The sequence below is a fragment of the Cheilinus undulatus genome, linkage group 5 (assembly GCF_018320785.1).
Source record: "Cheilinus undulatus linkage group 5, ASM1832078v1, whole genome shotgun sequence".
NCBI lineage: Eukaryota > Metazoa > Chordata > Actinopteri > Labriformes > Labridae > Cheilinus > Cheilinus undulatus.
This window is the reverse complement of record NC_054869.1, coordinates 2811380-2838754: the sequence shown is the minus strand read 5'-3', so window position 1 is coordinate 2838754 and position 27375 is coordinate 2811380. Positions and strand designations below refer to the sequence as shown.

At 39.8% G+C, this 27375-nt stretch overlaps 1 protein-coding gene across 3 annotated transcripts in view; it reads right to left on the bottom strand.

The window, feature by feature from the left end:
* Window positions 1–2459: 2459 nt before the first annotated feature.
* Window positions 2460–27375, bottom strand: part of abca2 (ATP-binding cassette, sub-family A (ABC1), member 2) — a 144187-nt gene continuing 119271 nt past the window's right edge. For all 3 annotated transcript variants that reach the window (XM_041786929.1, XM_041786930.1, XM_041786931.1), the window contains 13 exons: window positions 25098–25245; window positions 24767–24890; window positions 22899–23031; window positions 20853–20973; window positions 18445–18623; window positions 16011–16152; window positions 13898–14032; window positions 13279–13382; window positions 13101–13193; window positions 9768–9870; window positions 8568–8705; window positions 8265–8474; window positions 2460–3553 (listed from right to left, as the gene is read on the bottom strand). In XM_041786929.1, coding sequence (XP_041642863.1) covers window positions 3518–3553; window positions 8265–8474; window positions 8568–8705; window positions 9768–9870; window positions 13101–13193; window positions 13279–13382; window positions 13898–14032; window positions 16011–16152; window positions 18445–18623; window positions 20853–20973; window positions 22899–23031; window positions 24767–24890; window positions 25098–25245 — 1666 coding nt within the window. In that variant the 3' untranslated portion in view covers window positions 2460–3517. The remainder of the gene's footprint in view (window positions 3554–8264; window positions 8475–8567; window positions 8706–9767; window positions 9871–13100; window positions 13194–13278; window positions 13383–13897; window positions 14033–16010; window positions 16153–18444; window positions 18624–20852; window positions 20974–22898; window positions 23032–24766; window positions 24891–25097; window positions 25246–27375) is intronic.

Below are 27375 nucleotides of genomic sequence, written 5' to 3'. Positions count from 1 at the left end.
TCCTGACATTTACAATAAACATGAGAGTGTTGCATCATAATTAATGCTTTTTGCAAGCTTATTCCATTATCATTGAGTTATAGCTGTCATTATGCCAGCTCATAGGCATTAATGTTTTGTTTTAAAGTAGGCTTTCTTTGGGTTAAAGGCCACCTCATCAGCTCTTTGGTTGGCTTGTTGCAGATCTATGACCAAAGATACTTTGTTTATTTACAGGTCAGAGTGTTGTTAAAAGCTCAGGAGACTGGAGATGTTGCTTTGTCATTTTCTTCTCATTGCTACTTTATCAAAAAGACATTTACAATTTACAATGATTTTAACATATATAACTTGACTATTAATTCATATTAAATCTTGCATGATGTTCGTGCAAATCATGAAAACATGGTCACCTCTGCACATCCCTTGGCCACGCCTTGGCCACCCTAGTGAAAAATTCCTAGAACCACCACTGTTTCTTTCCCATATTGCTGAAACCTGTGGCCTGCTTAATAATGTGGAACGTCCTTCTAAAGTAGTTTTCCTTTAATAGGGCTCTCCTGGCAAACTAATGATCACAGGTGTCTGAGATTGATTTCAGTGATCCAAAGAGCCCTGAGACACAACACCATCCATGAGTTTAACTGAAAAACAAAAATTGAATGTTTATGACACTAAAATCTAATTTGCATAATAATTTGAAATGCGGTGTATACTAATTTTTGCCACTTTACATGCAATGTTGCCTCTCTTGACCCATTATTGCCACTATTTCCCACAGTCAGCAGTGGGATTCTCCTCAGTCTCCTGCCATAGCACTTCATCTCATTCAGATGATCATGTATGGTCCGAGCTGACACTTGTGCTCCCTGAGTCTGCAGGACAGCCTGAATTTGTGTGGAAGTTGACTGAGGATGTTTATCCACCATTCAAACTATCCTGTGTTGAATTCTTTTCTCCCTTTTTCTCTTCTGTCCGCATCCAGGGAGATAAGCCAAAGCTCCATGGGTTATAAACTTTTTGATTATATTACGCACAGTGGACAAGGGATTTCAAGATCTCTGGTGATCTTGAAATCCTTGGAGCCACGCCCACTCAGGAGAAATACAATCCTCTCAGATTTAAAAAATGTTACAATATGGATGTTGACTGTATGATCAGAATGAAGCTGCCTGGCTCTGTGCCGGAGAAGAGACAAAGTCTGACTCAAATCTCTGTTATGATGCTTTCAATGATCCATAGACCACTGTGGCTGATAGATTTGGTAAATTTACCTCACAATGAACAAAAAAACAGCATTTAACTGACTGTTAACTTTCAATAAAGGCAGTAACATCAGCTAACAACAGACTGGACTGAGATGAACTGCTCTGTGATTTTAGATTGTAGTGTTAGAGGGGCGGGGTTATTCCACACTGTGGGGCTCATGATGTCATTAGCCCACATATTGGCCCCGCCCACATGAAACCAAGCCAGGAAAGAGGTGAAAAACTTTCTAATGGTCTAAATCCAGAATTCAGTCACATGTAGATCTCAGTGTTTTCACATGTTTACAGCAACCATATTACAACACATCTACAGTGTTAGGACAAAAACTTTGAATTTCACTTTACAGGGTCTTTAAGTCCTCAGACAATTCTGGGCTCTTCTTTTTTTTCTCCATGCTTGGTGTGAGCATCACATGCTTGAAATAAAATGATTTACCCACTGTTTTAAAAGGGTGCCAATAATTTTGCCTGACCCATTATTTGAGTTTTTTGTAAAATTATGTCAATTTTGGCTTTTTTCTTCTGTTTTTTGTGTTGTTCCCATGCATATAAAGGAAATAAACATGTATACCAAAAACATTTGTAATTGCAACAAATTGCAACTCTTGGTGACTAATTAATTCCCCAGTGATAGTGTTCCTGACCATTATAATGAATTGTGTTATGTCTACTAATGTTAATAAAGTATACTACTTGTATTTTTGTAAACCTGTATTATGGAATTATTTTGTTGGCTCCGACTTGGTTGCAGTAAATTTCTGCTAAAAATCTTTGAACCCACAAATTAATAAAGTATGTCTGATGTTTGGCATGGCAGACCTCTGCTGAAGCTTGTGAGTGTTTTTTCTAAGTGGCAGGGGGGTTTGAAAAGGCCCCAGGGCCCAACTTTGCTTCATAGCCCTGGCCATTAAAATAATCCACTGACGTCTCACAGAATCCTTATTTCAATGCTTTTAATGCATTTACCACGCTCACCAGCTACCTGAGACTGTAAAACAAGATTAAACACGATTAAAACAAAGAAATATCTCAATATTTTACTTTTCTGTGATGAATCCGGACCATACAGAAGTTTTACATTTTGAATTAAAATTCAGGAACTCTATGAGGATATTCTAATTTCTGGCAACAAATCTTCTAAAACCGGTCAAAAATTCTTCGGACAAAGCTCCTTTGAATTTTCACCAAGAGAAGATAAAGAAGACAAAGAAGTCAGTTTATTTTTCTTTAATGATAACCCATTAAAGTAGGAAAACCGCTCACCAGAGTGCAATGATAATCACCAAAAATATGACTTATTATCAGTGAAAGAAGTGAAACAGTTATTAATTCTGACAAGACAAGTTACAACTGAATCATCACAGAAGTCATGAGAGAGGCCGGTTCAAACCAAACATACAGCTGATAAACATCCATAGTTTTATAACACCGGGGATCTGCACATTTTAATTTCTTTAAATTCCACTGAAAGTATCTGAAAATTAAAGTAAACTTGTAATGGTGTTAAATATTCTCCTGATGTGAGAGTTCTCTTTAGTATCACAGTGATGGTAGTGCAGTTACTGTCAGTTCTTATTTTTACACTGCTTCATGGAGGATCTTCTTGGCAGAGTCCACAACGTTAAACCCACAAAAGAGAGCATTAAGTAGAAAGTTTACATGTACAGTGTTAAAGAGGGGAGGCACCGTCAGGCCAACAACCATGCCATTACATTTCCTCTGTCTCTGACATCGATTTAAAAACAAAAAGGCCAACAGCTCCACACCTTCCCCTGATGCTTTTCACTCAGTCTTCTGTTAGTGCAAAACAAATCTCACACTGCAGTCTGTCGCTGCTTCAATATCTAAAATAAATCAATCTTCTGGCCACAGAAAAATAGACTGTATACATGACTACTTCATCACAGCATGCTCTCAAGGCAGGTCGAGTTGGGTGCAGGATCGAGGGTCCGCTCAGGTCATGTCAGGCTCTTTGGCAGGCGTACGATTCAGAGTCACACCGACAGCACCCATCCAGAGATACATTCTCGAAAAAGCTTAAATATGGAAACATTCAAGGACTAAGTCTTTGAGCGCTCTGTCTCTATTTGTCTCAGACTCTGCAGGTCTTCTGAACCCTCAGTCCCTCCTGGGTGAAGAATGTGAGGCGTAAAAACTGATCTGCTGGTCCTCTTTGCACTGCCTCTTCAGGGTTAAATCTGCAGCTCTGTGCTCCACCTCAGAGCTCAGACTGGCTGCTTCTGTCGCTACGTCTGATTCAGCGGCTTGTTTCAGCAAAGAGTGTCCGTGTTGAAGGAGAGCTGCACCTGCAGAGCCAACACAAAAACCAATCAATCAATCAATCCGTCCGTCCGTCCGTCCGTCAGTCTGTCAGATAGTCTATCTATCAATCATTTTATTGACAAAGCAACAAATGACAAAAAAACAGCGTATAAATATCTATCTCTTAATTTTAACGCTTTACTAAATTCCTTGTTGTATGAGCATACTAGGACAAGAAAGCTGGTTCTGTTAACAAGCCTGCTCTGATATGCCCGCTGACTTCTCTAGTCTCAGGACTACACCTATATGCCTGCTGACTTCTCTAGTCTCAGGACTACGCCTATATGCCCGCTGACTTCTCTAGTCTCAGGACTACACCTATATGCCTGCTGACTTCTCTAGTCTCAGGACTACACCTATATGCCGGCTGACTTCTCTAGTCTCAGGACTACACCTATATGCCGGCTGACTTCTCTAGTCTCAGGACTACGCCTATATGCCCGCTGACTTCTGTAGTCTCAGGACTACGCCTATATGCCCGCTGACTTCTCTAGTCTCAGGACTACACCTATATGCCTGCTGACTTCTCTAGTCTCAGGACTACACCTATATGCCGGCTGACTTCTCTAGTCTCAGGACTACGCCTATATGCCCGCTGACTTCTGTAGTCTCAGGACTACGCCTATATGCCCGCTGACTTCTCTAGTCTCAGGACTACACCTATATGCCTGCTGACTTCTCTAGTCTCAGGACTACACCTATATGCCGGCTGACTTTTCTAGTCTCAGGACTACACCTATATGCCGGCTGACTTCTCTAGTCTCAGGACTACGCCTATATGCCCGCTGACTTCTGTAATCTCAGGACTACGCCTATATGCCCGCTGACTTCTCTAGTCTCAGGACTACACCTATATGCCGGCTGACTTCTCTAGTCTCAGGACTACACCTATATGCCGGCTGACTTCTCTAGTCTCAGGACTACGCCTATATGCCCGCTGACTTCTGTAGTCTCAGGACTACGCCTATATGCCCGCTGACTTCTCTAGTCTCAGGACTACACCTATATGCCGGCTGACTTCTCTAGTCTCAGGACTACACCTATATGCCTGCTGAATTCTCTAGTCTCAGGACTACACCTATATGCCTGCTGACTTCTCTAGTCTCAGGACTACACCTATATGCCCGCTGACTTCTCTAGTCTCAGGACTACACCTATATGCCCGCTGACTTCTCTAGTCTCAGGACTACACCTATATGCCTGCTGACTTCTCTAGTCTCAGGACTACACCTATATGCCTGCTGACTTCTCTAGTCTCAGGACTACACCTATATGCCCGCTGACTTCTCTAGTCTCAGGACTACACCTATATGCCCGCTGACTTCTCTAGTCTCAGGACTACACCTATATGCCTGCTTACTTCTCTAGTCTCAGGACTACACCTATATGCCTGCTGACTTCTCTAGTCTCAGGACTACACCTATATGCCTGCTGACTTCTCTATGCTCAGGAATACACATCAATACACACAGACCTGTATACACAAAAACACAGTAATAAAGTTGTTAGAACTTTGTTTGGTCCATATTTAAATCCTGTTTCTTTTCTTTTTGAAAGTGCTATGTAGCTGTAACTTTTTTGCACAGGTTTTGTTCTTGTACCGGCCAAAACGTATCGCTTTCAATGGTATGCAGACTCTTTGTGTTCATCTGCAAAATTTAGTAGTTTTTATGTCTTTAATTTTTATATTCAACTTTTGGTTGTAGTACATTGGTAATGTTACTTTTAAGTATGATTTTTAAATATTATTTTAAATTTAGGACATTTTTCCACCTCTGTGTAGAAGTTCATGTAAATTTTGTTTTGCTTAAAGGGGGGATTCTTAAATGTTGGAGACAATACCTTGCTTTTCCCTTGGGAAAGTAGATCGATCGATCTATCTATCTGTCAGTCTTATTCTCAGCACATGTCTCCCCACTGAGTGGGGAAAATCTGTTGGGCATGAAGCAATGAGCAGTGGCACATTCTGATCATCAAACCAATTTTAATATCTCACAAAGACAACCCAAGTAAATACAAAATGCAGTTTCTAAATGATGATTTTATTTATAAAGAGGACAAAAAAAATCCAAACCTATCTGGTCCTATGTGAAAAAGTAATTGTCCCACCCCTTGTGTTAAATCATGAGTTAACTGTGATTAACTACAGTTCTTGGAAGCTGAATTCAAATTCAGTGGCCACACCCAGGCCTGATTACCACCGGATTGGTTAAATGAAGAAATCACTTAAATAGCAGCTGTCAGACAAAGTGAAGTAGGCTACAAGAGCTCAGAAAGAAACGCATCATGCCAGGAACCAAAGAAATTCAAGAAAAAATGAGAAACAAAGTGATTGAAATCTATCAGTCTGGAAAATATTACAAAGACATTTTCAAGGCTTTGGGACTCCAGTGAACCACGGTCACAGCCATTATCCACAAATGGAGAAAACTGGGAACAGTGGAGAACCTTCCCAGGAGTGGTTGGCCAACCAAAATGACTCCAAGAGTGAAACGACGACTCATCCAGGAGGTCACAAAAGAATCCAGAACCACATACAAAGACCTGCAGGCCTCACTGGCCTCTGTTAAGGTCAGAGTTCATAACTAAACCATCAGAAAGACACTGGGCAACAATGGCATCATGGGAGAGTTCCTAGGCCAAAACCACTGCTGACAAAAAAGAACACATAGGCTCGTCTCACATTTGCCAAGAAACATCCTGATGATCCCCAAGACTTCTGGAGAAATATTCTGTGGACTGACCAGACAAAAGTTGAACTTTCTGGAAGGTGTGCAGCCCGTTACATCTGGAGTAAAAATAACACAGCATTTGATAAAAAGAACATCATGCCCACAGTCAAACATGGTGGTGTCAGTGTGATGGTCTGGGGCTGCCTTGCTGCTTCAGGACCTGGACCACTTGCTGTGATTGATGGAACAACGAATTCTGCTGTCTACCAGAAAATCCTGAAGGCAAACGTCTGGCCAGCAGATCGTGACCTCAAGATTAAGCACTCTTGGGTTATGCAGCGAGACAACGACACGACACCAGCAAGTCCACCTCTGAATGGCTAAAATAAATAACTACTAAATAAATAAATAAGTAAATAAATGTTTTGGAGCGGCCAAGTCAAAGTCCGAACTTAAATCCAACTGAGATGTTGTGGTGTGACCTTAAACGGGCAGTTCATGCTAGAAAACCCTCCACTATGGCTGAGTTAAAACAATTGACCTATGGCTAAGCCACGCCCCCTCCACTCACTCGGACAAACAATGAACATTCAGTGACAGGTGCTATTGCAGTTGTCACAGTAGGAGACATTTCACTGGAGGCCATTGATGATTTTTGGAGACAGAAAGCTCACATATAATCTAGAAGTCACCAACAGGGTCTAAACTATGCACTGAAAGGATCTATTAATCATTTTATTGTTGAGAAGGTCGATAAAAAGCTTCAGTTACAAGCCCAAACTTACAGGTCCCAGTGCAAACGTGATAAACCGCATCTTGCTGCCATCACAATCTCAGACCACAAGATAGAGGATCAGCATCAAAGAGCCATTAAAGTTAAGGTTTTTGGCTCAGAATATGAGAAAAATATAACGGCCTTTTTACCATCTTTACCAAGAGCGTCTTGTTAGTTTGGTGCTATAGTATATTTACATTGACTCATTCAGCATAACGTTTGCCAAACTTTGTTATTTCGGCTATTACAGATAAGCCAAGCTCCAGAGGTTAACGTTAGTTTAACTAGAGCCCTTTGGACAACAGCTAACAATGATGTACGATCACCAAAGAACAAAAACTAGAACAAAAAATGCCAAGGAACTCCCAACAAACAGCGTGACACAATGAACAACGCAGCTAGGAGCTAACATTGGGCTAACTTTGGCTAACGTTAGAGATGTTAAAGATAACTTTATATTTCTTTCCAGCAAAGTGACAATATGCTGCCTCAAATACGATATTGGCTTACCTTAGAACAGATGTTGTTAATTTTATCCACGTTAGGTTGATGTTGTGGTCAACTGCAGAACTTTTATCCAAAGAAGACACTTTTCTGGGTTTAGATGTGGCTTAGGAAAGGATAAAAAATACACTCCATCGCCAAGACTCTCAGGATACCTTGTGTTGGAGTCGCATGTACCCCATGAACACCGTTTGACCATTTTTTAAACTTAAAATCTAAAAAAAACCCTCATAAAATCAGACGAAAACTGACTTTCTCCCATTCGTTTCTATGGACTTCCAGGCAGCCGATGTCCGAGTGTATTGGAGTGGTACACACACTGTGATTGGCTCATCGCGTTTGAGGGTGGGACTTAGCCATAGGTCAATTGTGTGAAGGAGAATGGGCCAACATTCCTCCACAGCGATGAGAAAGACTCATCACCAGTTATCACAAACACTTGATTGCAGTTATTGCTGCCAAGGGTGGAACAACCAGTTCAGGATGCAATTACTTTTTCACACAGGGCCAGATAGGTTTGGATTTTCTCCCTTAATTAATAAAATCATTTAGAAACTCCATTCTGTATTTAAAACTTTTCACACATTTTTTACTATTTTATTCCTATTTTGTCCCTTTTTGCCAATTTTTGCCACTTTTCACCACTTGTGACTCTTGCAAAGGTTTTTTTTTTTTAATTATTTTTGCTCTTTGGTTGAGCACAGTTGAGTAACACTGCTTTATGGTTTGCTAACATGCTCTCACCCTTTCCTCTTCAAAGCTGATGAGTCCTTCATCATCGTCAGTCTCCAGCTCCTCTGGTGCCTCACTGATCAGCGCGTTCAGCTCCGTGTTTGCCGGCCGAGACTTCAGCAGGTTTAGGATACGCTGCAGAGGTGACTGTCCACCAACAGGGGGGGACACCTCCTGCTGCTCCAGGTTATCACTCTGTTTCTTTGCAAAATTAACAAACACCTGAGCAGAAAAAAGAGGTAGTTCAGAGAGTTAAGTCCAATTCTCTGTGTATGTCAGGTCCTGGTAATATATTACTGTTACATGGTATCTCACGTTGTCCAGTGTGGTCTGACTGACGGAGTAATCCTCGATGCCCAGAACCTCCACCACCTGCTCCATCTTACTAAAGACCTGAGCCAGAGAGATCCGCTCTGACTTCAGCTGGTACTGCACCTTGGTGTGGTGACGCTCCTGCAGGTAAGATGAAAGAGAGGTTGAGAAATGATCAACTTAAAAACACTTAGCAAATAAGTTTGTCTCTTTACAAACTCAGAAACACAGTAGATAAAAAAATGTGAAACTGTATGATTTTTTACTACATTTTTAGAGCATTACTAGCTTATTTTTTATTAAAAATGTATGATAAGTAGATGGAAATTAATGCTTGTCCCTGTCATTGGGCGTTTGCACTGTGTGTGATACAAAGTAATGTTATACACTCATTGACAGCTAGCCTATAAATCAAATTAAACTTAAATGCAGCATCTTCAACTGTTGGCATTTAAGAAATCTCCATCAGCATCTCTGCTGAAGGCTGTCGTCTAAAACCACTGAAACCTGCTATGGTTAAATCCTCCAATCTCTGTAGACCAATGTTACTCAACCGTGCTCAATCAAAGAGCCAAATTGTTGAAAAATACATTTGCAAGAGCCACAATCTCAATGGTGAAAAGTGGCAAAAACAGCTTGAAGTAGCAGTAACAGTAAGTTTTAAGCTGGCAAAATTGGTCAAAAAGCAACAAAAATGGGTGAAAAGAGGTGAAAATGGGGAGGAAAAGTGAAAAAAGGGTGGGAAAGTAGCAAAAAAGGGTGAGAAGTGACAAAAAATGTGTTACAATTGGCATAAAATGGTCCAAAAGTGGCAAATCCATTGCAAAAGTAACTAAAATGGGCAAAAGCAGTCAAGAGTGGCAAAATGGGCAAAACATAGGAAACAAGTGGTATTCAGTGGCATAAGGTAGTTTAAATGGGTGAAAAGTGGCAAAAAATGGTGAAAAAGGCCAAAAATGGAACAAAAGTGGACAAACTGGATAAAAAGTTGCCAAAAAAGGTGTCAAAATGGACAAAAACAGTAGGAAAAAATGTGGTATTTAATGGCAAAAGGTAGCTTAAATGGGTGACAGTAGCAAAAAATGGAAAAAAGGGGCAAAAAAAGTTTCCCTTTTTTGAGTGTAAAGGAATGACTATATGATTCCCTCCAGTGATAACAGTGAAATAAATCAGTAAAGGTTAAAGGTTACTGCAGTGATCTACCTTCAGTACGGCCTCAGGGAAGTTTCTATTGAAGAATCGGACCACCTCCTTCACATTGGAGCTGCTCTTCGTCCTCACTGTGATCATGTAGCCGTCTCCAAACCTGCAAAACAGGAACAGAAAGACTTATTACCTTTGGTATTATTATGTTTTTACACCTTTACTCAGAGAAAAGAGGAGAATGACATGCAAGAAAAGAGCCAGAGCCCAGATTTAAACCTGGGCTGCTGCCATTAGGATAACCATCAGGGATACTCTAAGTTGGGCAATATGGTTATCTGGTTTGCTGTTTATGTTCCGTGAATGAAATATGGGTTTACATACGTGGACAAAATTGTTGGTACCCCTCTGTTAATGAAAGAAAAACCCACAACAGTCACAGAAATAACTTGAATCTGACAAAAGTAATAATAAATAAAACTTCAATGAAAATTAACCAATGAAAATCAGACATTGCTTTTGAACTTTGGTTCAACAGAATTATTTAAAAAAACAAACTCATGAAACAGGCCTGGACGAAATTGATGGTACCCCTAGAAAAGACTGAAAATAATGTGACCATAGGGACATGTTCAACCAAGGTGTGTCCTCTAATTAGCCTCACAGATGTCTACAAACTTGTAATCAGTCAGTCGGCCTATTTAAAGGGTGACAAGTAGTCGCTGTGCTGTTTGGTGACATGGTGTGTACCACACTAAACATGGACCAGAGGAAGCGAAGGAGAGAGTTGTCTCAGGAGATTAGAAAGAAAATTATAGACAAGCATGTTAAAGGTAAAGGCGATAAGACCATCTCCAAGCAGCTTGATGTTCCTGTGACTACAGTTGCACATATTATTCAGAAATTTAAAATCCACGGGACTGTAGCCAACCTCCCTGGACGTGGCCGCAGGAGGAAAATTGATGACAAATCGAAGAGACGGATAATACGAATGGTAACATGAGCCCAGAACAACCTCCAAAGACATTAAAGGTGAACTCCAAGGTCAAGGTACATCAGTGTCAGATCACACCATCCGTCGTTGTTTGAGCCAAAGTGGACTTCATGGGAGACGACCAAGGAGGACACCACTGTTGAAAACAAATCATAAAACAGCGAGACTGGAATTTGCCAAACTGCATGTTGACAAGCCACAAAGCTTCTGGGAGAATGTCCCATGGACAGACGAGACAAAACTGGAACTTTTTGGCAAGGCACATCAGCTCTATGTTCACAGACGCAAGACTATGGTCTCAGTTGCAGGTCATAGGTCATGCAACAGGATAATGACCCAAAACACACAGCTAAAAACACCCAAGAATGGCTAAGAGCAAAACATTGGACTATTCTGAAGTGGCCTTCTATGAGCCCTGATCTAAATCCTATTGAACATCTGTGGAAGGAGCTGAAACATGCCGTCTGGAGAAGGCACCCTTCAAACCTGAGACAACTGGAGTTTGCTCATGAGGAGTGGGCCAAAATACCTGCTGAGAGGTGCAGAAGTCTCATTGAAAGTTACAGAAATCATTTGATTGCAGTGATTGCCTCAAAAGGTTGTGCAACAAAATATTAAGTTTAGGGTACCATCATTTTTGTCCAGGCCTGTTTCATGAGTTTGTTTTTTAAAATAATTCTGTTGAACCACAATTCAAAAGCAATGTCTGATTTTCACTGGTTAATTTTTATTGAATTTTTATTTATTATCACTTTTGTTAGATTCAAGTTATTTCTGTGACCATTTTGGGTTTTTCTTTCATTAACAGAGGGGTACCAACAATTTTGTCCACGTGTGTATGAGTTTGTTTTCGTTTACATTATACAGACGCGGTGTAAGCGTCTTAACTATTTTGGAATACGGGCTGTATTAAGTGGAGGAGTAATTTTAGGGAGCTGACAGACCTTGAGCAGGTATTACAATGCCTTTGGTTCACATGGACTTGGGTCAGTCTGCCCGTCTCCATCTTTTACTAGTCCACATTACAGACAACAATAACCTTGCACTGGCTGGGGACAAACACAAACATCATGCATTGCTGGGGACATTTTTGCTCCTCTGTTTGTCCCAAACTCCTCCACCATTTGATCATTTAGAGCAGTGATACTCAACGTGTGGCTCTTCTGTGATTATTTGTGGCTCTTTTATGTCTTAATTTTAAATTTTATTCCCCCAGAAAACCTAAAAAAAGGGAAACTGTTTTGCCCTTTTTCACCATTTTTGCTCCCCATTTTCATCCATTTAAGCTACCTTTAGTCATTAAATACCCCATGTTTCCTACTTTTTTGCCCGTTTTGCCACTTCTTTTAGCCACTCTTATCCAATCTTTGCCCTTTTCACTCATTTTTTGCCACTTTTCATCCAGTTAAGCTACCTTTTGCCATTAAATACCACTTGTTTACTCTTTCTTTGCCCGTTTTGCCACATCTTTAAGCCACTTCTATCCCACTTTTGCCCTTTTTCACTACTTTTCACCCATTTCATCTACCTTATGCCACTAAATACCACTTGTTCCCTATGTTTTGCCCATTTTTGCCACTCTTCACGCTTTTTGCCCATTTTAGTTACTTTTCACTCATTTTTTTTACCACGGTTTTGCCACTTTTGGACCATTTTATGCCAATTGTAACTCATTTTTTGTCACTTCTCACCCCTTTTTGCTACTTTCTGACCCTTTTTCCACTTTTCCTCCCCATTTTCCCTCCTTTTCACCCATTTTTGTTGCTTTTTGACCATCTTTGCCACCTTTAACTTATTGTTATTGCTACTTCAAGTAGCAGTGTTTTTACTACTTTTCACCATTAGATTGTGGCTCTTGCAAATGTATTTTTTCAACAGTTTGGCTTTTTGGTTGAGCAGGGTTGAGTAACACTGGTTTAGCTGTTTCACTTCCAATGGAAAACTTCAACATGGTCCTTTGCTACAATTTTGAACGGCAAAACCTTGTTGCTGCTGTGAAACTTCCAGTGACTAAATACAGCCTCAAAAAAGAAAACATGAATTATTTACACCAAAACAGCTTTTCTGGCATCCAGACTTCTGGCTGATAGTTTTGACACTGTCCATTTCAAAGCCTACACGATGTGTGCTTTTCAAAACAAACTATTACGTCAAAAACTGTTTTTGAACCAGGATGAAAACATTTTTTAGAATTAAAGGAAATTCACAATAGAAACACTTTAAAAATCTATAATTTGGCCTCTCAGGTCAGCTGAAATTTGGGATTTTTGTGGTTGTTGTGAATCAGATTTGTGGAATTTAAAGAATATCAGCTTACTGCTTGAGTCAGCTGTTAAAACCAAAGTCAGTGTAGAAGACTGCCTTTAGATGACATCTGTAAGGATCCCTGTGGTGCTCACCTGTTCTTCAGGTGCTGGATGCTGCCCAGACATTTAAACCTGCCGTTAACCATGATGCCCAGTCTGGTACACAAAGCCTCGCACTCCTCCATGCTGCAGAGGGAAACATGAAATAAAATACAGAATAAAGTGAGTAAAAAAGTGAGTAAAATTTTCTCCTTGGTCTGTGGTGTCTCACCTGTGTGATGTCAGCACGACAGAGCGTCCCGTCTTGATGATGTCGAGGATTAAATTCCAAAGGAATCTGCGTGCCTTTGGGTCCATCCCAGTGGTGGGCTCATCCTTAAATAAAACCATTCAAATTCCAAATATGTAAATGATACACACAAACAGATCAAATGCTTTTAATGCAGATGTTTTAAGCCTAGTTCTGTCAGCTGACTCCCATTTGTACTTATTCAAGAAATTGTTATGGCAGCATAACATGTTTGTTTGGCATCAGGCTCCACCTTCATCACTCAGAGATTTATTTTACATGCCCTTAAACCCTCTGACTGAGGCTACAGGTGTGAAAGTGGGTTGAAAGCAAGAGCGCAGTACTGAGTCAGGGCAGAGATTGCCATTGTAGAGCAGAGGAAGAGAGTGGAAACCTTGCAGCAGGATGAGGAAGATGTGTGTTGGGATTTGGTTTAATACTGCATGATGATTAGTGCTGGTCTTTATTGTGACAGGCTACATCAGAGAGAACAGTCTAGACCTGCCCTCATTGTAAAGTGTCTTGAGATAAACTGGAGCTATACAAAAAAGACTGATGGATAATGCAGCACATCCATCCAGCAAGCGTACGATCCTCTTACCAGGAAGATGAGTGAGGGGTATCCGATCAGGGCGATGGCAGTGGACAGCTTCCGTTTGTTTCCTCCACTGTAGGTGCCGGCAGGTTTGTCTGCATACTTAGACAACTCCAGCTTTTCCAGTGCCCACTGGACAACCTGGAGGAGTGGAGGCCAGAGAGAAGATTGATGAAAGTGTTCATGTGTAATGTTTAGATGTTATTGACCCTTTACTAGTTTCAGTAAAAGATTCTGAATGATGCACCTACACTGATCCTGATGCTTATTGTGATTTAATTATATTTTATATAAGCTATATTGCCAAAAGTATTCGCTCACCTGCTTTGACTCGCATATGAACTTACTGTGAGGGACATCCCATTCATAATCCATAGGGTTTAATATGACGTCGGTCCCCCCTTTGCAGCTAGAACAGCTTCAACTCTTCTGGGAAGGCTTTTCACAAGGTTTAGGAGTGTGTTTATGGGAATTTTTGACCATTCTTCCAGAAGCGTGTGAGGTCACACACTGATGTTGGACCAGAAGGCCTGGCTCTCAGTCTCCGCTCTAATTCATCCCAAAGGTGTTCTATCGGGTTGAGGTCAGGACTCTGTGCAGGCCAGTCAAGTTCATCCACACCAAACTCTCTCATCCATGTCTTTATGGACCTTGCTTTGTGCACTGGTGCACAGTCATGTTGGAACAGGAAGGGGCCATCCCCAAACTGTTCCCACAAAGTTGGGAGCATGGAATTGTCCAAAATCTTTTGGTATGCCGAAGCATTCAGAGTTCCTTTCACTGGAACTAAGGGGCCAAGCCCAGCTCCTGAAAAACAAGCCCACACCATAATCCCCCTTCCACCAAACTTTACACTTGGCACAATGCAGTCAGACAAGTACCGTTCTCCTGGCAACCACCAAACCCAGACTCGTCCATCAGATTGCCAGATGGAGAAGTGCGATTCGTCACTCCAGAGAACTCGTCTCCACTGCTCTAGAGTCCAGTGGTGGCGTGCTTTACACCACCGCATCTGACGCTTTGCATTGCACTTGGTGATGTATGGCTTGTATGCAGCTGCTTGGCCATGGAAACCCATTCCATGAAGCTCTGTACGCACTGTTCTTGAGCTAATCTGAAGGCCATATGAAGTTTGGAGGTCTGTAGGCAGTGACTCTGCAGAAAGTTGGCGACATGCTGTCGTTCCCAATCGCTTCCACTTTGTTATAATACCACTGAGAGTTGACTGTGGAATATTTAGGAGCCAGGAAATTTCACCACTGGACTTGTTGCACAGGTGGAATCCTATCACAGTATCACGCTGGAATTGACTGAGCTCCTGAGAGCGACCCATTCTTTTACAATGTTTGTAGAAACAGTCTGCATGCCTAGGTGCTTGATTTTATACACCTGTGGCCATGGAAGTGATTGGAACACCTGATTTACATTATTTGGATGGGTGAGTGAATATTTTTGGCAATATCGTGTATATTGAACAAAAAAACTTACTAGATATCTGCATTGTGGGTAAATTTGAAATGATAAACTCAACAGGAGGTGATGTTTATCGTCTCAAAATTAATTTAATATAATTCAATCTGGAAAAATGGACCCTGTCCACATGAGCCAGTCAGAGCATGGAACTTAGCCTTGCAGGTAAGTTAATGGCTCTGGCTTTATTCCTCTAATGGCTGATAATTAGACACTCATAGTTAGTATGATATGTTTACTTCATGAAAAGATTGTACCAGCTGTTGAAGTGGAAACTGAGCTGAAATAACTAGTTTGGGCCTAATCTGGAGTTCTTTTTCCCTCTGAAGAAGTCCTCAGACAGATACTGTGAGGTGGAAGAGCCGTAGCCGAAGCACGCATTGTAAAACAGTGCCAAACACAGAGACTTTCTGGTCGAAAAATTTAAGGCTTCAAAACTGTTCAATATAGCACAAAATTGCACCAGCATTTTTTTTTTGGCCAATTTTTGCCTAAAACTAAATTTTGGGAGCAGCTACCCATCTTTGGCGCTGTATAGCCAGGCATCTCCTGTCTGGAGGGTATTTATTTTTTTAGCCTCATATAAGTGCCTCATCCAATGTAAAATATCCCTTTGAAGAGAGTGTTTGTGTGTTTGTGGTGGACTTACCCTGTCCTGGTCCTTCCAGGGAATCCCACGGAGGCGAGTGTACAGCTCCAGGTGTTCTCTGGCCGTCAGGTCATCAAAGAGGGCGTCAAACTGTGGACAGTAACCGATACTCTGCTGCACACGAAGCAGATCCTTCAGGATACTGTCAACACAAATAAACTTAGAGATAGATCACCATGTCATATTAATGCAATATTAGTACTTAAGTTCAGTGGTTTCAACTGGTGGGTTGGGAAGTTTCCCAGAAACTTTTTTTTCTGCTCTTCCTGGGACTCAGGGCCAGCTCAGACATTTGGCAAGATTACTGACAAGATTATAATTTGGTGCCTTCCATGCCTAGCACTTAATCGTCACCCCAGAGAAAAGCTAATAAAGTTCAGTTACAAATATGAGCACAGAATCCTTTTTTAGCCTGTAGTAAGAAACACTTTTAATATGATGCACAATGAAATGTGAAAGAGGAATTCAGTAAATAAAAATGCAAACATATCAGGGCGTCATTGCACAGCCTAGACCTCAGCAGGGGGTCTGGGGGTTTCTACCCTAGGATTGTTTGATAAAAAGCTCTATTTGGACACTATTTCATGCACTCTGGGTAATTATTTTCATGATCAAATCAATCACTGAAAACTTCAAATGTGTCCCTTAAATTAGCATTTGAGTCAGTATCATTTAATTCTATTGTGAAATTTTGAGTTTCTATGCATTTCTTTTACCATGTAGTTTAGTTTAGTACATTATTATTATTATCATCATTCTAATTATTATTATTATTATTATTATTATTGTTATTATTATCATTATTATTATCGTCCTTATAATTACTACTAATAATATTTATACTGTGACTGAATGAATGAATGAAGGAATAAATCAAATCTTGTCATTTTCACTGAAAACAAAGAAAGAGCAAGCTCACTCCTGAGCCACATAGTGCAAACAGGTACTATATATTTATATACAGAGCTTAACATTTATTAGACCACCCTAACCCTAACCAAAGTAAGGTTTATGCCACAGCTGCCCTAAATTAACAGCATTGGTAATTACCAAAATCATTTTTTATGTTTCTGCAATGGTTAATACACCAATATGTAGAAGCTCTTTAACCAAAGTGATATTTTTAATGCTAAAATATAACTATTATTGTTATCCATGAATTTTCACATTTACTGATTTACAAAAAAACTGAAAAATAGTAAAGCACATAAATATTTCTTGATTAAAATGTCAAATTATAGTTATTTACATGCAGTCCTGCACACAAAAATTAGTTTTAGTGGTTGTATGTTATGCTTGATTAATTTCTGACTTCTCAGAGAAGCCTAGTGAGCCGGCTCTAATTTGGATGAAAACAATTTGAAATTCCTCATTCCTGTTCAAAATGGTAAAACATGGACAGCTCACTGAAAATGAAAGAGTCGGCATTAAAGCACTTCATGATGCTGGATGGTCTCCGAGAAAAATATGACAGGTGGTCTAATAAATTTGTATATATATATATATATATGTATATATATATATATATATATATATATATACACACTGCAGTGGAAATTATCAAATGACATTTTCCTCTGATGTTCCTAAATACTCAGTCAAATAACAGGCAGTATAATTTTCAAGTCGTCAACCATTAGAGCATAATTCAAATCTTATTGAACAAACCTCCCAATGATAGATTTTTTTTTCTTCAAAAATAAATACTAAAAATGCACTGATTATTATGAACAACAGAGTTTTAAAACTTCATACTTTTTTCTATATACTTTGCTGAGGTCATTTTACACCTTCAGGGACCTTGAAGGGGCCTACCAGCTCTCTCCATGGCTCTGGCCCAGAACATGACTCCGCCCCCTCCTTGCTGATATCACTTGTTGGGACATGGTGGCCATCCACCAACCATCCACTACTCCTCCATCTGGACCATCCAGGGTTGCACGGCACTCATCAGTCAACACGTCTGTTTGAAAATGAGTCCTCATGTATTTCTTGGCCCACTGCAACCATTTCTGCTTGTGAGCATTGGTTAGGGGGCTGAATCGTAGGTTTATGCATGACTGCAAGCCTCTGGAGGATCCTACACCTTGAGGTTGGTGGGACTCCAGAAGCACCAGCAGCTTTAAATACCTGTTAGCTGCTTTGTAATGGCATTTTAGCAGCTGCTCTCTTAATCCGATGAATTTGTTGGTCAGAAACCTTCCTCATTATGCCTTTATCTGCAGGAACCCATCTGTGCTCTGAATCAGCCACAAATTTCTTCACAGTATGATGATCACACTGAAGTTTTCATGAAAAAATCAAATGTTTTTATACCTCGTCCAAGGCATTGCACTATTTGATGTTTTTCAGCAGCAGAGATCCTTTTTCTTTCCCATATTGCTGAAACCTGTGGCCTGCTAAATAATGTGGCACCTAAATATCTGGTTCTGACCTGTTGCCACTGATGAAGGCCTCTCCTCCAGTTGTGCACTCATCACCCGTCAGCATCTTGAAGGTGGTGGTCTTCCCAGCTCCGTTCACTCCCAGCAGACCAAAACACTCACCAGGCCGGACCCCCAGACAGAGGCGGTCCACAGCTAGGATCCTACCCATCTTCCTGGATTTATACACCTGAGGAGCACGCAAAGAAAACCCCAAGATGCACGATAAATGGACAAATAAGAGTTTAAGAAGTGTTAGTTCTCTCTACAAGTCAAATATATTTGTACTGATCTTTCTAGTCTGCCGTAGTTACAAAGGTTTTCTAAATGGTTGTTATTCTGATTCCTTTCCGATGATGTGTTAAAATGGATACTTCAACATTTTGGCAAATTCGCCCATTGCCATAATTCCTATAGTCTTAGCAGTGTTTCCCATACATTCATTTATTTGTGGCGGACCGCCACAAATAAAATAGGCCCGCCACAAATAGATTCGAGCGCTACCTGTTCGCCCTCGCTCTGTAAATGTAGCATGACGTTAATGTCCGAGTATAAATTATGTGGAAGTTTTGAGCCGCCAGCGTGCATTTCTGGCTGGAGTTTCGCTTCTCCCATTGTCCCTGAATGCATCTGTCAGAGCAGAGAGCTGTCTTTTTCTTCTTCGTCCATCCAGAAAACTCTGAACATGCCCGTTTTGTATCAGCGGCGATAGAAGCAGGGGACAGGAAGATAAACAGAGCAGCGTGGCGAGATAGCAGCAGCTAGTCACATGTCTTTTAGATGCCTTTTTAAGACGGACAATGAGAAACAACGCTGGATCTGCAGCGTTTTCAACTTTAAAAAGAAGGAGGTCAAACTCACGCGGTATTCGTTAAAAATACGCCACAAGATTACTCTGAGATAACGGCGGCAATAACACAACACGTCACTAACGACATGAGCCCAGTGTTGTTGAAAAGCCAGGATTTTAAAAATCTCATCAAGACACTTAACCCGAAAAACAAGATTTGCCTGGGCGCGAACATTTTGCTGAAAACTCCCTGCCAGAGTCGTACAAGTCAGAGAGGAGACGGCTCAGCAGCAGACTAATGTGATCCACATCTCCACAACTATGGAGACTCATCTCAGCCTCACAGTTCAAAACACTGACAACGAGGAGTTAAAATGCTCCTGCCTCCAGACAAGCTTTTCCCCCCATGATGACACAGAAGAGTTTATTGAATAAGGTCTAAAGACACTCTCATCTCATGAACTGGTCCAGCATCCATCAGCACAGATAAAGGACTAATGTAATCACAGCTGTGCCTGAATAGTGGACTAGACTGCAGGGTTTTGGTCTTCATGCATAATTGGTGAGTTTTGTGTAGGTTTGCTTCACCCTTAATGAGGAAAATAATCATTTTATAATCAGCAATAGTAAACATAACACAGAAAACATTTCAGGACTTTCCATACACTGTAAAGTACAGAGTATTTTATGATTTATGTATTTTTGATTTATTAGTAAAAGACTGAATGGAGTCGTTTTCAAAACAAAACTGCTAAATTTAACTTTATATTGATTTGTACTTTCTGCATACAATTTTATTAAAAATCCAATAGAACAGTCTATTTTAATCACCAAACTCGTGCCGTTTGGGGCCGAATTAAATACAGCAGCTGAGAGACCATTGTCGCAATATATATATATATCGTGTATCAGGATATAGCAAAAAATATATAGTACCCCCATGAAATAATCATGGAACATTACAAGACGGAGATGTGTTAAAGTTAAATGCAAAGCTGGAACTACACTCCAGACATGGCTGCTGCACTGTGTCACTCCGCCCAGTGGTTTACTCAGAAAGTAGTTCCGAGTATTTGCTTCATGTGTCGTAATCCTACATAATTACATGTTATCATTTCATAGCGTGGTGAATGTACAGGTCACAACTTGTCCACGAGAGCATTTTGGAGTTGTTGGATTGTGTATTTGATAAGTTTGATGAGAGAAAGCAAAAACATACCGTCTGCTTCCATAGCGTTAGCTGAGCAGCAGGTATTTTGGACCCCCCAGATCTAGAAACAGCTTGCACCGACAACTAAAGGAAACGAACCTCTTACTAAGACTATAGGGATTATGGCAATGGGCGAATTTGCCAAAATGTTAAAGTATCCCTTTTTTTTAGCAATCGTCAGTATTAAAATAGTGCCTTTTCATAAGGCAGCTGCAGAAGAGAGGAATGAGTCCTTTACAATTTGCAGGCAAACCTCTGCAATCTTTTTTTTAGGGGACAAAAATACTGGAAAATTTCTCAGCATGCTGCTGCTGTGAAACATTAGTTCTGTTTCAATTTAGACTAAAAACAGTCTGTCTGGAATTATTGGTCATTAAAAATGTTTTTGCTTTTTTCATAATTGAGGTGAGTATTAAAACCTTGGTCAAATTCTCGATCTTCAACATGTCGTTGTCGGCGTCTCCTCGCAGCACTCGATGTCTCTCACAGGCTACATCTACATCATCGTCGTCAATGGGCTGGCAGCTGACCGGCACTCTCCTGCTCAAACACAAAAATATGAGCTTATAAAATAAAGCTAAAGACATAAAGTCATTATATATATATATATATATAAAAACAGAAAATGCATGTGAAAATGGGAAAAGCTTTTTTTTTGGTGGGCCTGTATTCACCTTAGATTTAATTTAATTTAATTTTACCTAATTTCATTTAATTTGATTAATTGAATTAAATTAAATTAAATTAAACTTAATTGAATTGAATTGAATCTATTTACTTTACTTTGATTTGATTAAATTTAATTTAATTTAATCAGACAATGTCTTTAATTAAAGGTAGTAGTGATATGTTCACTTTCTTCTCTTTTTTCCCTCACAAGCTCATATTTTATTCCCAATACATGAAAAAGACATTTTACATTTCATGAAAAATATTAGTGCCTGCCACTTGTAACTCCTTATTTAGTCAATTCTCACTCTTTTTTCCTACTTTCTTTCCCTGTTTTTGCCACTTTTTTGCCTTTTTTTTTTTTTTTTTACGATTTTTGCCCCCTTTAACTTATCTTTATTGCCACTTTAACCGATTTTTGCCATTTTTTCACCACTTAGGTTGTTGCTCTTGCGAAGGTATTTTTCAACATTTGGCTCTTTGGTTGAGCAGGGTTGAGTAACGCTGCCATAGACAGTAATGGGAAGGGCAGAACCTTTTAAAATGTTAGGGAGTGATTTCTGACATTGTGTATGTCATAATCACAACTGGCAAATCAGAGCAACAAACACAAGACACAAAACACAAGTTAGGATTGACAGATCACTCTAAGTGGACAAGAAAAAAAGGCTTTTCTGGGTCACTGAATTTGGGTTTTCATTATCTGTAAGCCATAATCATCAACATGTCAAGAAAAAAGGCTTGAAATGTTTCACTCTATGTGTAATGAGTCTATATAATAAATGGGTCTCACTTTCTGAAATGAGGGGAAAATATATTGAACTTTTTCATGATATTCTAATGTTTTAGATGTACCTGTATTGTAAAGGGGCCACAACAGAGAGTGCGGTCTAAACTGGTCCTCTTTTCAAAGTGTCTTGGCACTATGCAAACAAAGATTGACTTACATATAATTTCTTTATATGGAGGCGATGTACTGTGACGCATTCATAAAAGCTCTAGTTAAAGTAGTTGATGAATTTAGTATGTTTACAGGGTATACGATTATAATGCGGAGTATTTATGCATTAATCATAATTAAGGTCTATAATAGGTGCACAATTTCTTATTAGATTGCGATTAATCTCATGCTGCACAATCCCTTTTAACACACTTTGGTTAAACCACGTCTGTGTCTCCCTGCAGCCAAACTGATGTAAAATAGGTCCACCACTGCTCCCTAGTGTCTCATTCCATGTCAACAAAAGTCAAAGACAGTTGACTGGAAAAGTCACCTAGTGTTATTAAACATTTACCTTTTAACTGCGCACTTATTTCCTTCCCAATCCTTTTCCATGGTTAAGTTCATGTTATAATTTTCAATCTACCAATAAAGCAGGTCTGTAACCAAACAGAAAGTCACTTATCCAAAATTACACAGAACAGTTTAGAATGTAAAATAGTGGATTTTTGAAATGTGATTAAAAAATACAATTAATTGTAATTAATTACAAAAATTCTGAGATTAGTTGTAATTAAAATTCCAGTCTTATGACAGCCTTAATTCCCAGATATAATAAAACAGCAGAGCAATAAGACTTTTTTTCCTTTTGTCAAACTATAAAAGATGAAATGTCAAAGGAATCTTCATCTCTCGTTCAGAATCATTTTATTAAGCTGTTATTAGTTATGCTACGTTTGGTGGTGAAGCTTGTGACTGTACCTATAAACTCCTCTATGAGCCATTAACACTAAATCACTCTTAAAATGTGAGGCAGTGACAGTTTAACTGCACCACACACATGAATAATACTCACGGGGGTTTCCTGAGGAAGTTGTACTGGCAGAGGATGGTGATGAGGAAGCCAACAAAGCCTTCGATGGTCATGGCAACGAGTCCTCGGGTCACAATATCCCACTCGAAGGGAGACTTCATCTTGTCAAACTGGCCTGAAAACAAATTTAAAACAGCTTTTATTTCTTCTGCATTTCTTTCTCTACTCTTTTTTTAAAATTTAACCTTTATTTAGACAGACTAGTCCCATTATAAATCAGAGATGTCTCTTTTAAGGAGACTTGAGGCCCATTTCAGACAAACCTTGAGTCGGATAACAAGCCGCAGGGTTATGGGCGGGCCTTATGGGCCTGGGCCCACCCACTTGGTCATTTGGCTCACCCTAAAAGTTTGTATATTTTAGCTATTTGAATGGTATTTAAAACTTAAAATACAGTTTCCCTTCAAACAAAAAAGCTCATGATTATGCAGCTATAAGGTAAAAAGTCAAAACCAATTATGTCGGGCCAGATCACACTGCCTTTGCTTGTAAAACAGGTACAAGTGCACTTGTTTGTGTGCAGGTTACTCAGCTGAGCAGCAGATGATCCATGAGGGACAGAGATAATTTTTTGGCTGATTTTTGAGTACTTTTGCATTTTTCCAGTGCTCTCTCTCCACTAGTGGTAGCACAAGGTGGTATCTGCAACCCTCAGAAGTTGCTCAGGCAGTGCAGCTCATCCAGGGATGGCACATCCATGTGTGCCGTGGCGAAAAGGTTTGCTGTGTCTCCCAACACACTGTAAAGAGCGAGGAGGAGATACCAGGAGACAGGCCGGTACACCAGGAAATGTGGAGGGGGCCGTAGGAGTGCAACAACCCAGGGCCGCTATCTACTACTTTGTGCAAGGAGGAACAGGAGGAGCACTGCCAGAGTCCTAAAAAAAAACCTCCAGCAGACCACTAATGTGCATGTTTCTGCTCACACTGGGTCAAACATCCACAAGTGGGGCCTGTGCTCACAGCCCAGGACCACGCAGCCAGAGAACACCAGAATTAGCAGATTTACCATTGGTGCCCTGTGCTCTTCACAGATGAGAGCAGGTCCACACTGAGAACACGTGACAGACATGAGAGAGTCTGGAGACGCCATGGAGAACGTTCTGCTGCCTGCAACATCCTCCAGCATGACTGGTTTGGCGCTGAGCTAGTGATGGGCTGGGGAGGCATATCCCACAGACCTCCATGTTCTAGCCAGAGGTACCCTGACTGCCATTAGGTACTGGGATGAGGTCCTCAGACCCATGTCAGACCATAAGCTGGTGCAGTGGGCCCTGGGTTCCCTCTGATGCATGACAACACTCAGCCTGGACTGGCCTGCCTGTTCTCCAGACCTGAATCTAATCCAGCACCTCTGGGACATCATGCCCAGACGTTGTAGGGAGTGCATACAGGCGCGTGGAGGCATGTACACTACTGAGCCTCACTTTGAGTTTTCTTGAGGAAAAAGTTCGATCACCTGTGATCTGATTGTTCCACTTTTATTTTGAGTGTGATTCTGAATCCAATAAAGTTTAATTTGAAAACAATCTAAAACTGGAAGTACATTGTTCCATGACACTGGCACTGCCATTCTGACACAGACGGTGTCTTAGAGGAACAGTCTGTGAGAGTGGCCATCAGAGATGTACGGTCTGCAGCCAGACTGCTGCATTGTGCTGTGTTGTGCTCCGCCTGTCAGGACAAACAAACAAATAAATCCAACCCGTTTCCATCACATGCTGTAATGTTTAACCACAGCCTTGTGTATCTCCTTCTTACTATAAAGAGACTCCTTTTAGTCAGAGAATATCCCTTCATTAGTAAGGCTCTGGTTTACATTTTACAAACACAACAGAAAGATGAACATACCTATTTTAGCGTAGTATTCGTTGATGTACTCGTTGTAGGCCATCTCCATCAGACCGTGGCCCAGGTTGTAGTTTGGGAAGATGAGGAAACAGGACTTCAGGTAGCTGTTGACTTTTTTCAGATCCTAAAGAAGTAATATTTCAGAAATATTAAAACAAAAAGACCATTTATTACATAATGCTTATCTATCGAGGATGACTGTTTTTCTTGTTTCTTTAAATATGTGGGAGGAATGATGCAACATCTAATCTGAATTTCTCAAGCATAATATTGTGGTTTAGGTTAAATCTTCAGGTCAAGCAATTTCTGATGTCAAAATAAAATAAGTGACCTTGTCATGTTCGAAGAGCTGCAGCAGGAAGGTAGCGACGGTGGCAGTGATGCCGATGAAGAGGTTGATGACGATGAGGAAGACGTAAGCTGTGCTGGGAACCTCGAACCAGAAGGATGCTGGGTACATGATGGGAGTGATGGACCAACTGGAAAAAAGAAAAACATCTTCAACAACAGCGACATAGACATCCAAAGATTAAGACAGACAAGAGTTTATAAATTAAATTTGTGCTGAATAAGATCCTTTGGCAGACTGGTGAAGATCTTCTTAAACTGCTGACTTTTTCACAGCTGTGTTCTTAAATTAAGGATCCCACGTCCTTGTAAGCTGGAAGCTTGTTGGTTATCAGGTTGATCTGAAATAAAATCATCTCATCTAAAGGATTCTATGTTGGCGTTATCGGCTGTTCCTGCCTTTAAGGCAGTGATACTCAACCCGTGGCTCTAGAGCCACATGTGGCTCTTTTGTGATGTTTTGTGGCTCTTTTATGTCTTAATTTAAAATATATTCCCCCAGAAAACCTTACAAAAGGGAAACTTTGACCTCAGAAGTTATTCATTCAAGTCACATTAATCGATATGTTTCAGTTGGCTTTAAATGGCAACCTTTATTTTTCTTCGCTGTATATTTCCATTGCCCTTATTTGCACTTTTTATTTTTTGCCATTTTCAATCCATTTTCACTGCTTTAAGCCTGCTTTTGCCACTTTTTGCCACTTTTAACCAAGGCTGTTATAGTTAACTAAAACAAACTAAATAACTAAAACTAAAATTCAAAAATCATTTTAGTTAACTGAATCTAAATAAAACCTAAGCTTTACCAAAAATAAAAACTAAGTAAAATTGTATAGTGTGCTTACAAAGCTAAAATAAAATAAAATAAAAATGGAGACAAAATATGCTTAGTTTTAGTCTTTGACACAACCACACTGACTGGCACCAACACAAGAGTCTGTGAGTGTAAAATTGCCTGATCTGATTGGTTATGACTTCACACAGTGGTAGTTTTATGCCAAAAGTTGCATTCAAACATCATCATTGATTAAATAAAATGATAAGTGAAGAGTAGCTTGTTTTAATATGTTTTTAAATTACATCTATCCATAAAAAACTAAAACTAATAAAAATTAAACTAAAACGAAGCATTTTTGCAAAATAAAAACTAAACTGAACTAACAAACCAGCAGTCAAAACAAATAAAAACTAAACTGAAATTAAACACAGAAAGTGCAAACCAAATTTAAAAAACTAATGAAAAATCCCAAACTACTATAACCCTAATCCCATATTCACCACTTTTTCAGCAAGTTTTATTGCCTCTTTTACCCTGCTTTTTAAATTTTTTGTAATTATTTGCCACTCTCTGCCCATTGAAGCTGCCTAAATGCCACCCTTTTCCCTTTTTTTGACACTCTTTGCTGCTTTTTGCCCATTCTGTCTACCTCTTTGCCCATTTAGTCACTTTTACATTTCTTTTTTGCCATGTTTTGGCTTTTTTTTTTTTTTTAACCATTTTTGCCACCTGTAACTCATTTTTTGGTAACTTTTCCCCAATTGTTGCCACTGCTGCCCTTTTCTGCCACTTTTTCTCCACTTTCTAGGGCCAGTTCTTGTTTTTTCCCAGTTTTTGCCATTTTATGCCTACTTTACCCCTTTTCACTAATTTTTTGCCCTTTTTTGCTGCTTTGTAGCCATTTTTGCCACCTTTAACTTATTTTTACTGCCTCTTTAACCCATTTTTGCCACTTTTTACCACTTAGCAGGGGTGTCGAACTCAGTCACAGCAGGGGCCGGATTCTGGATTCAGGTCTAACCTGAGGGCCTAACAGGGTCACCGTTTTAACCAGAACATGTGAACCTCATTTCACCGGTAATAAAATATGAAAAAAAAAAAAAAAAAAACTTAGCACTGATGATAAACAATTTTGACATTAAAAAGTTAAAAAGATAAGTTTAAAGGCTCATAATCGGAGAAAAGTAAATTTATTAGTTCAAAAAAGGTCAAACATGAAATTGAAAAATAATGTTTTTAAAGGCAAATATATTAGAAAGAAAGTCATAATCATGAGTTTAAAAGGTCAAAATATGAAACAGAATTTGTAATCATGAAATTAAAAGTCAAAATTTTAAATGTGAGTCTTAAAGGTCAAACGATGGGATTATGAAGTCAAAGTCTGGAGTTGAAAATATGAGATAAAATACAAAATAACCAGTTACAAACGTCAAAATATCACTTAAAATTATGAATCTTACAGCTCAAAATATTATACAATAAG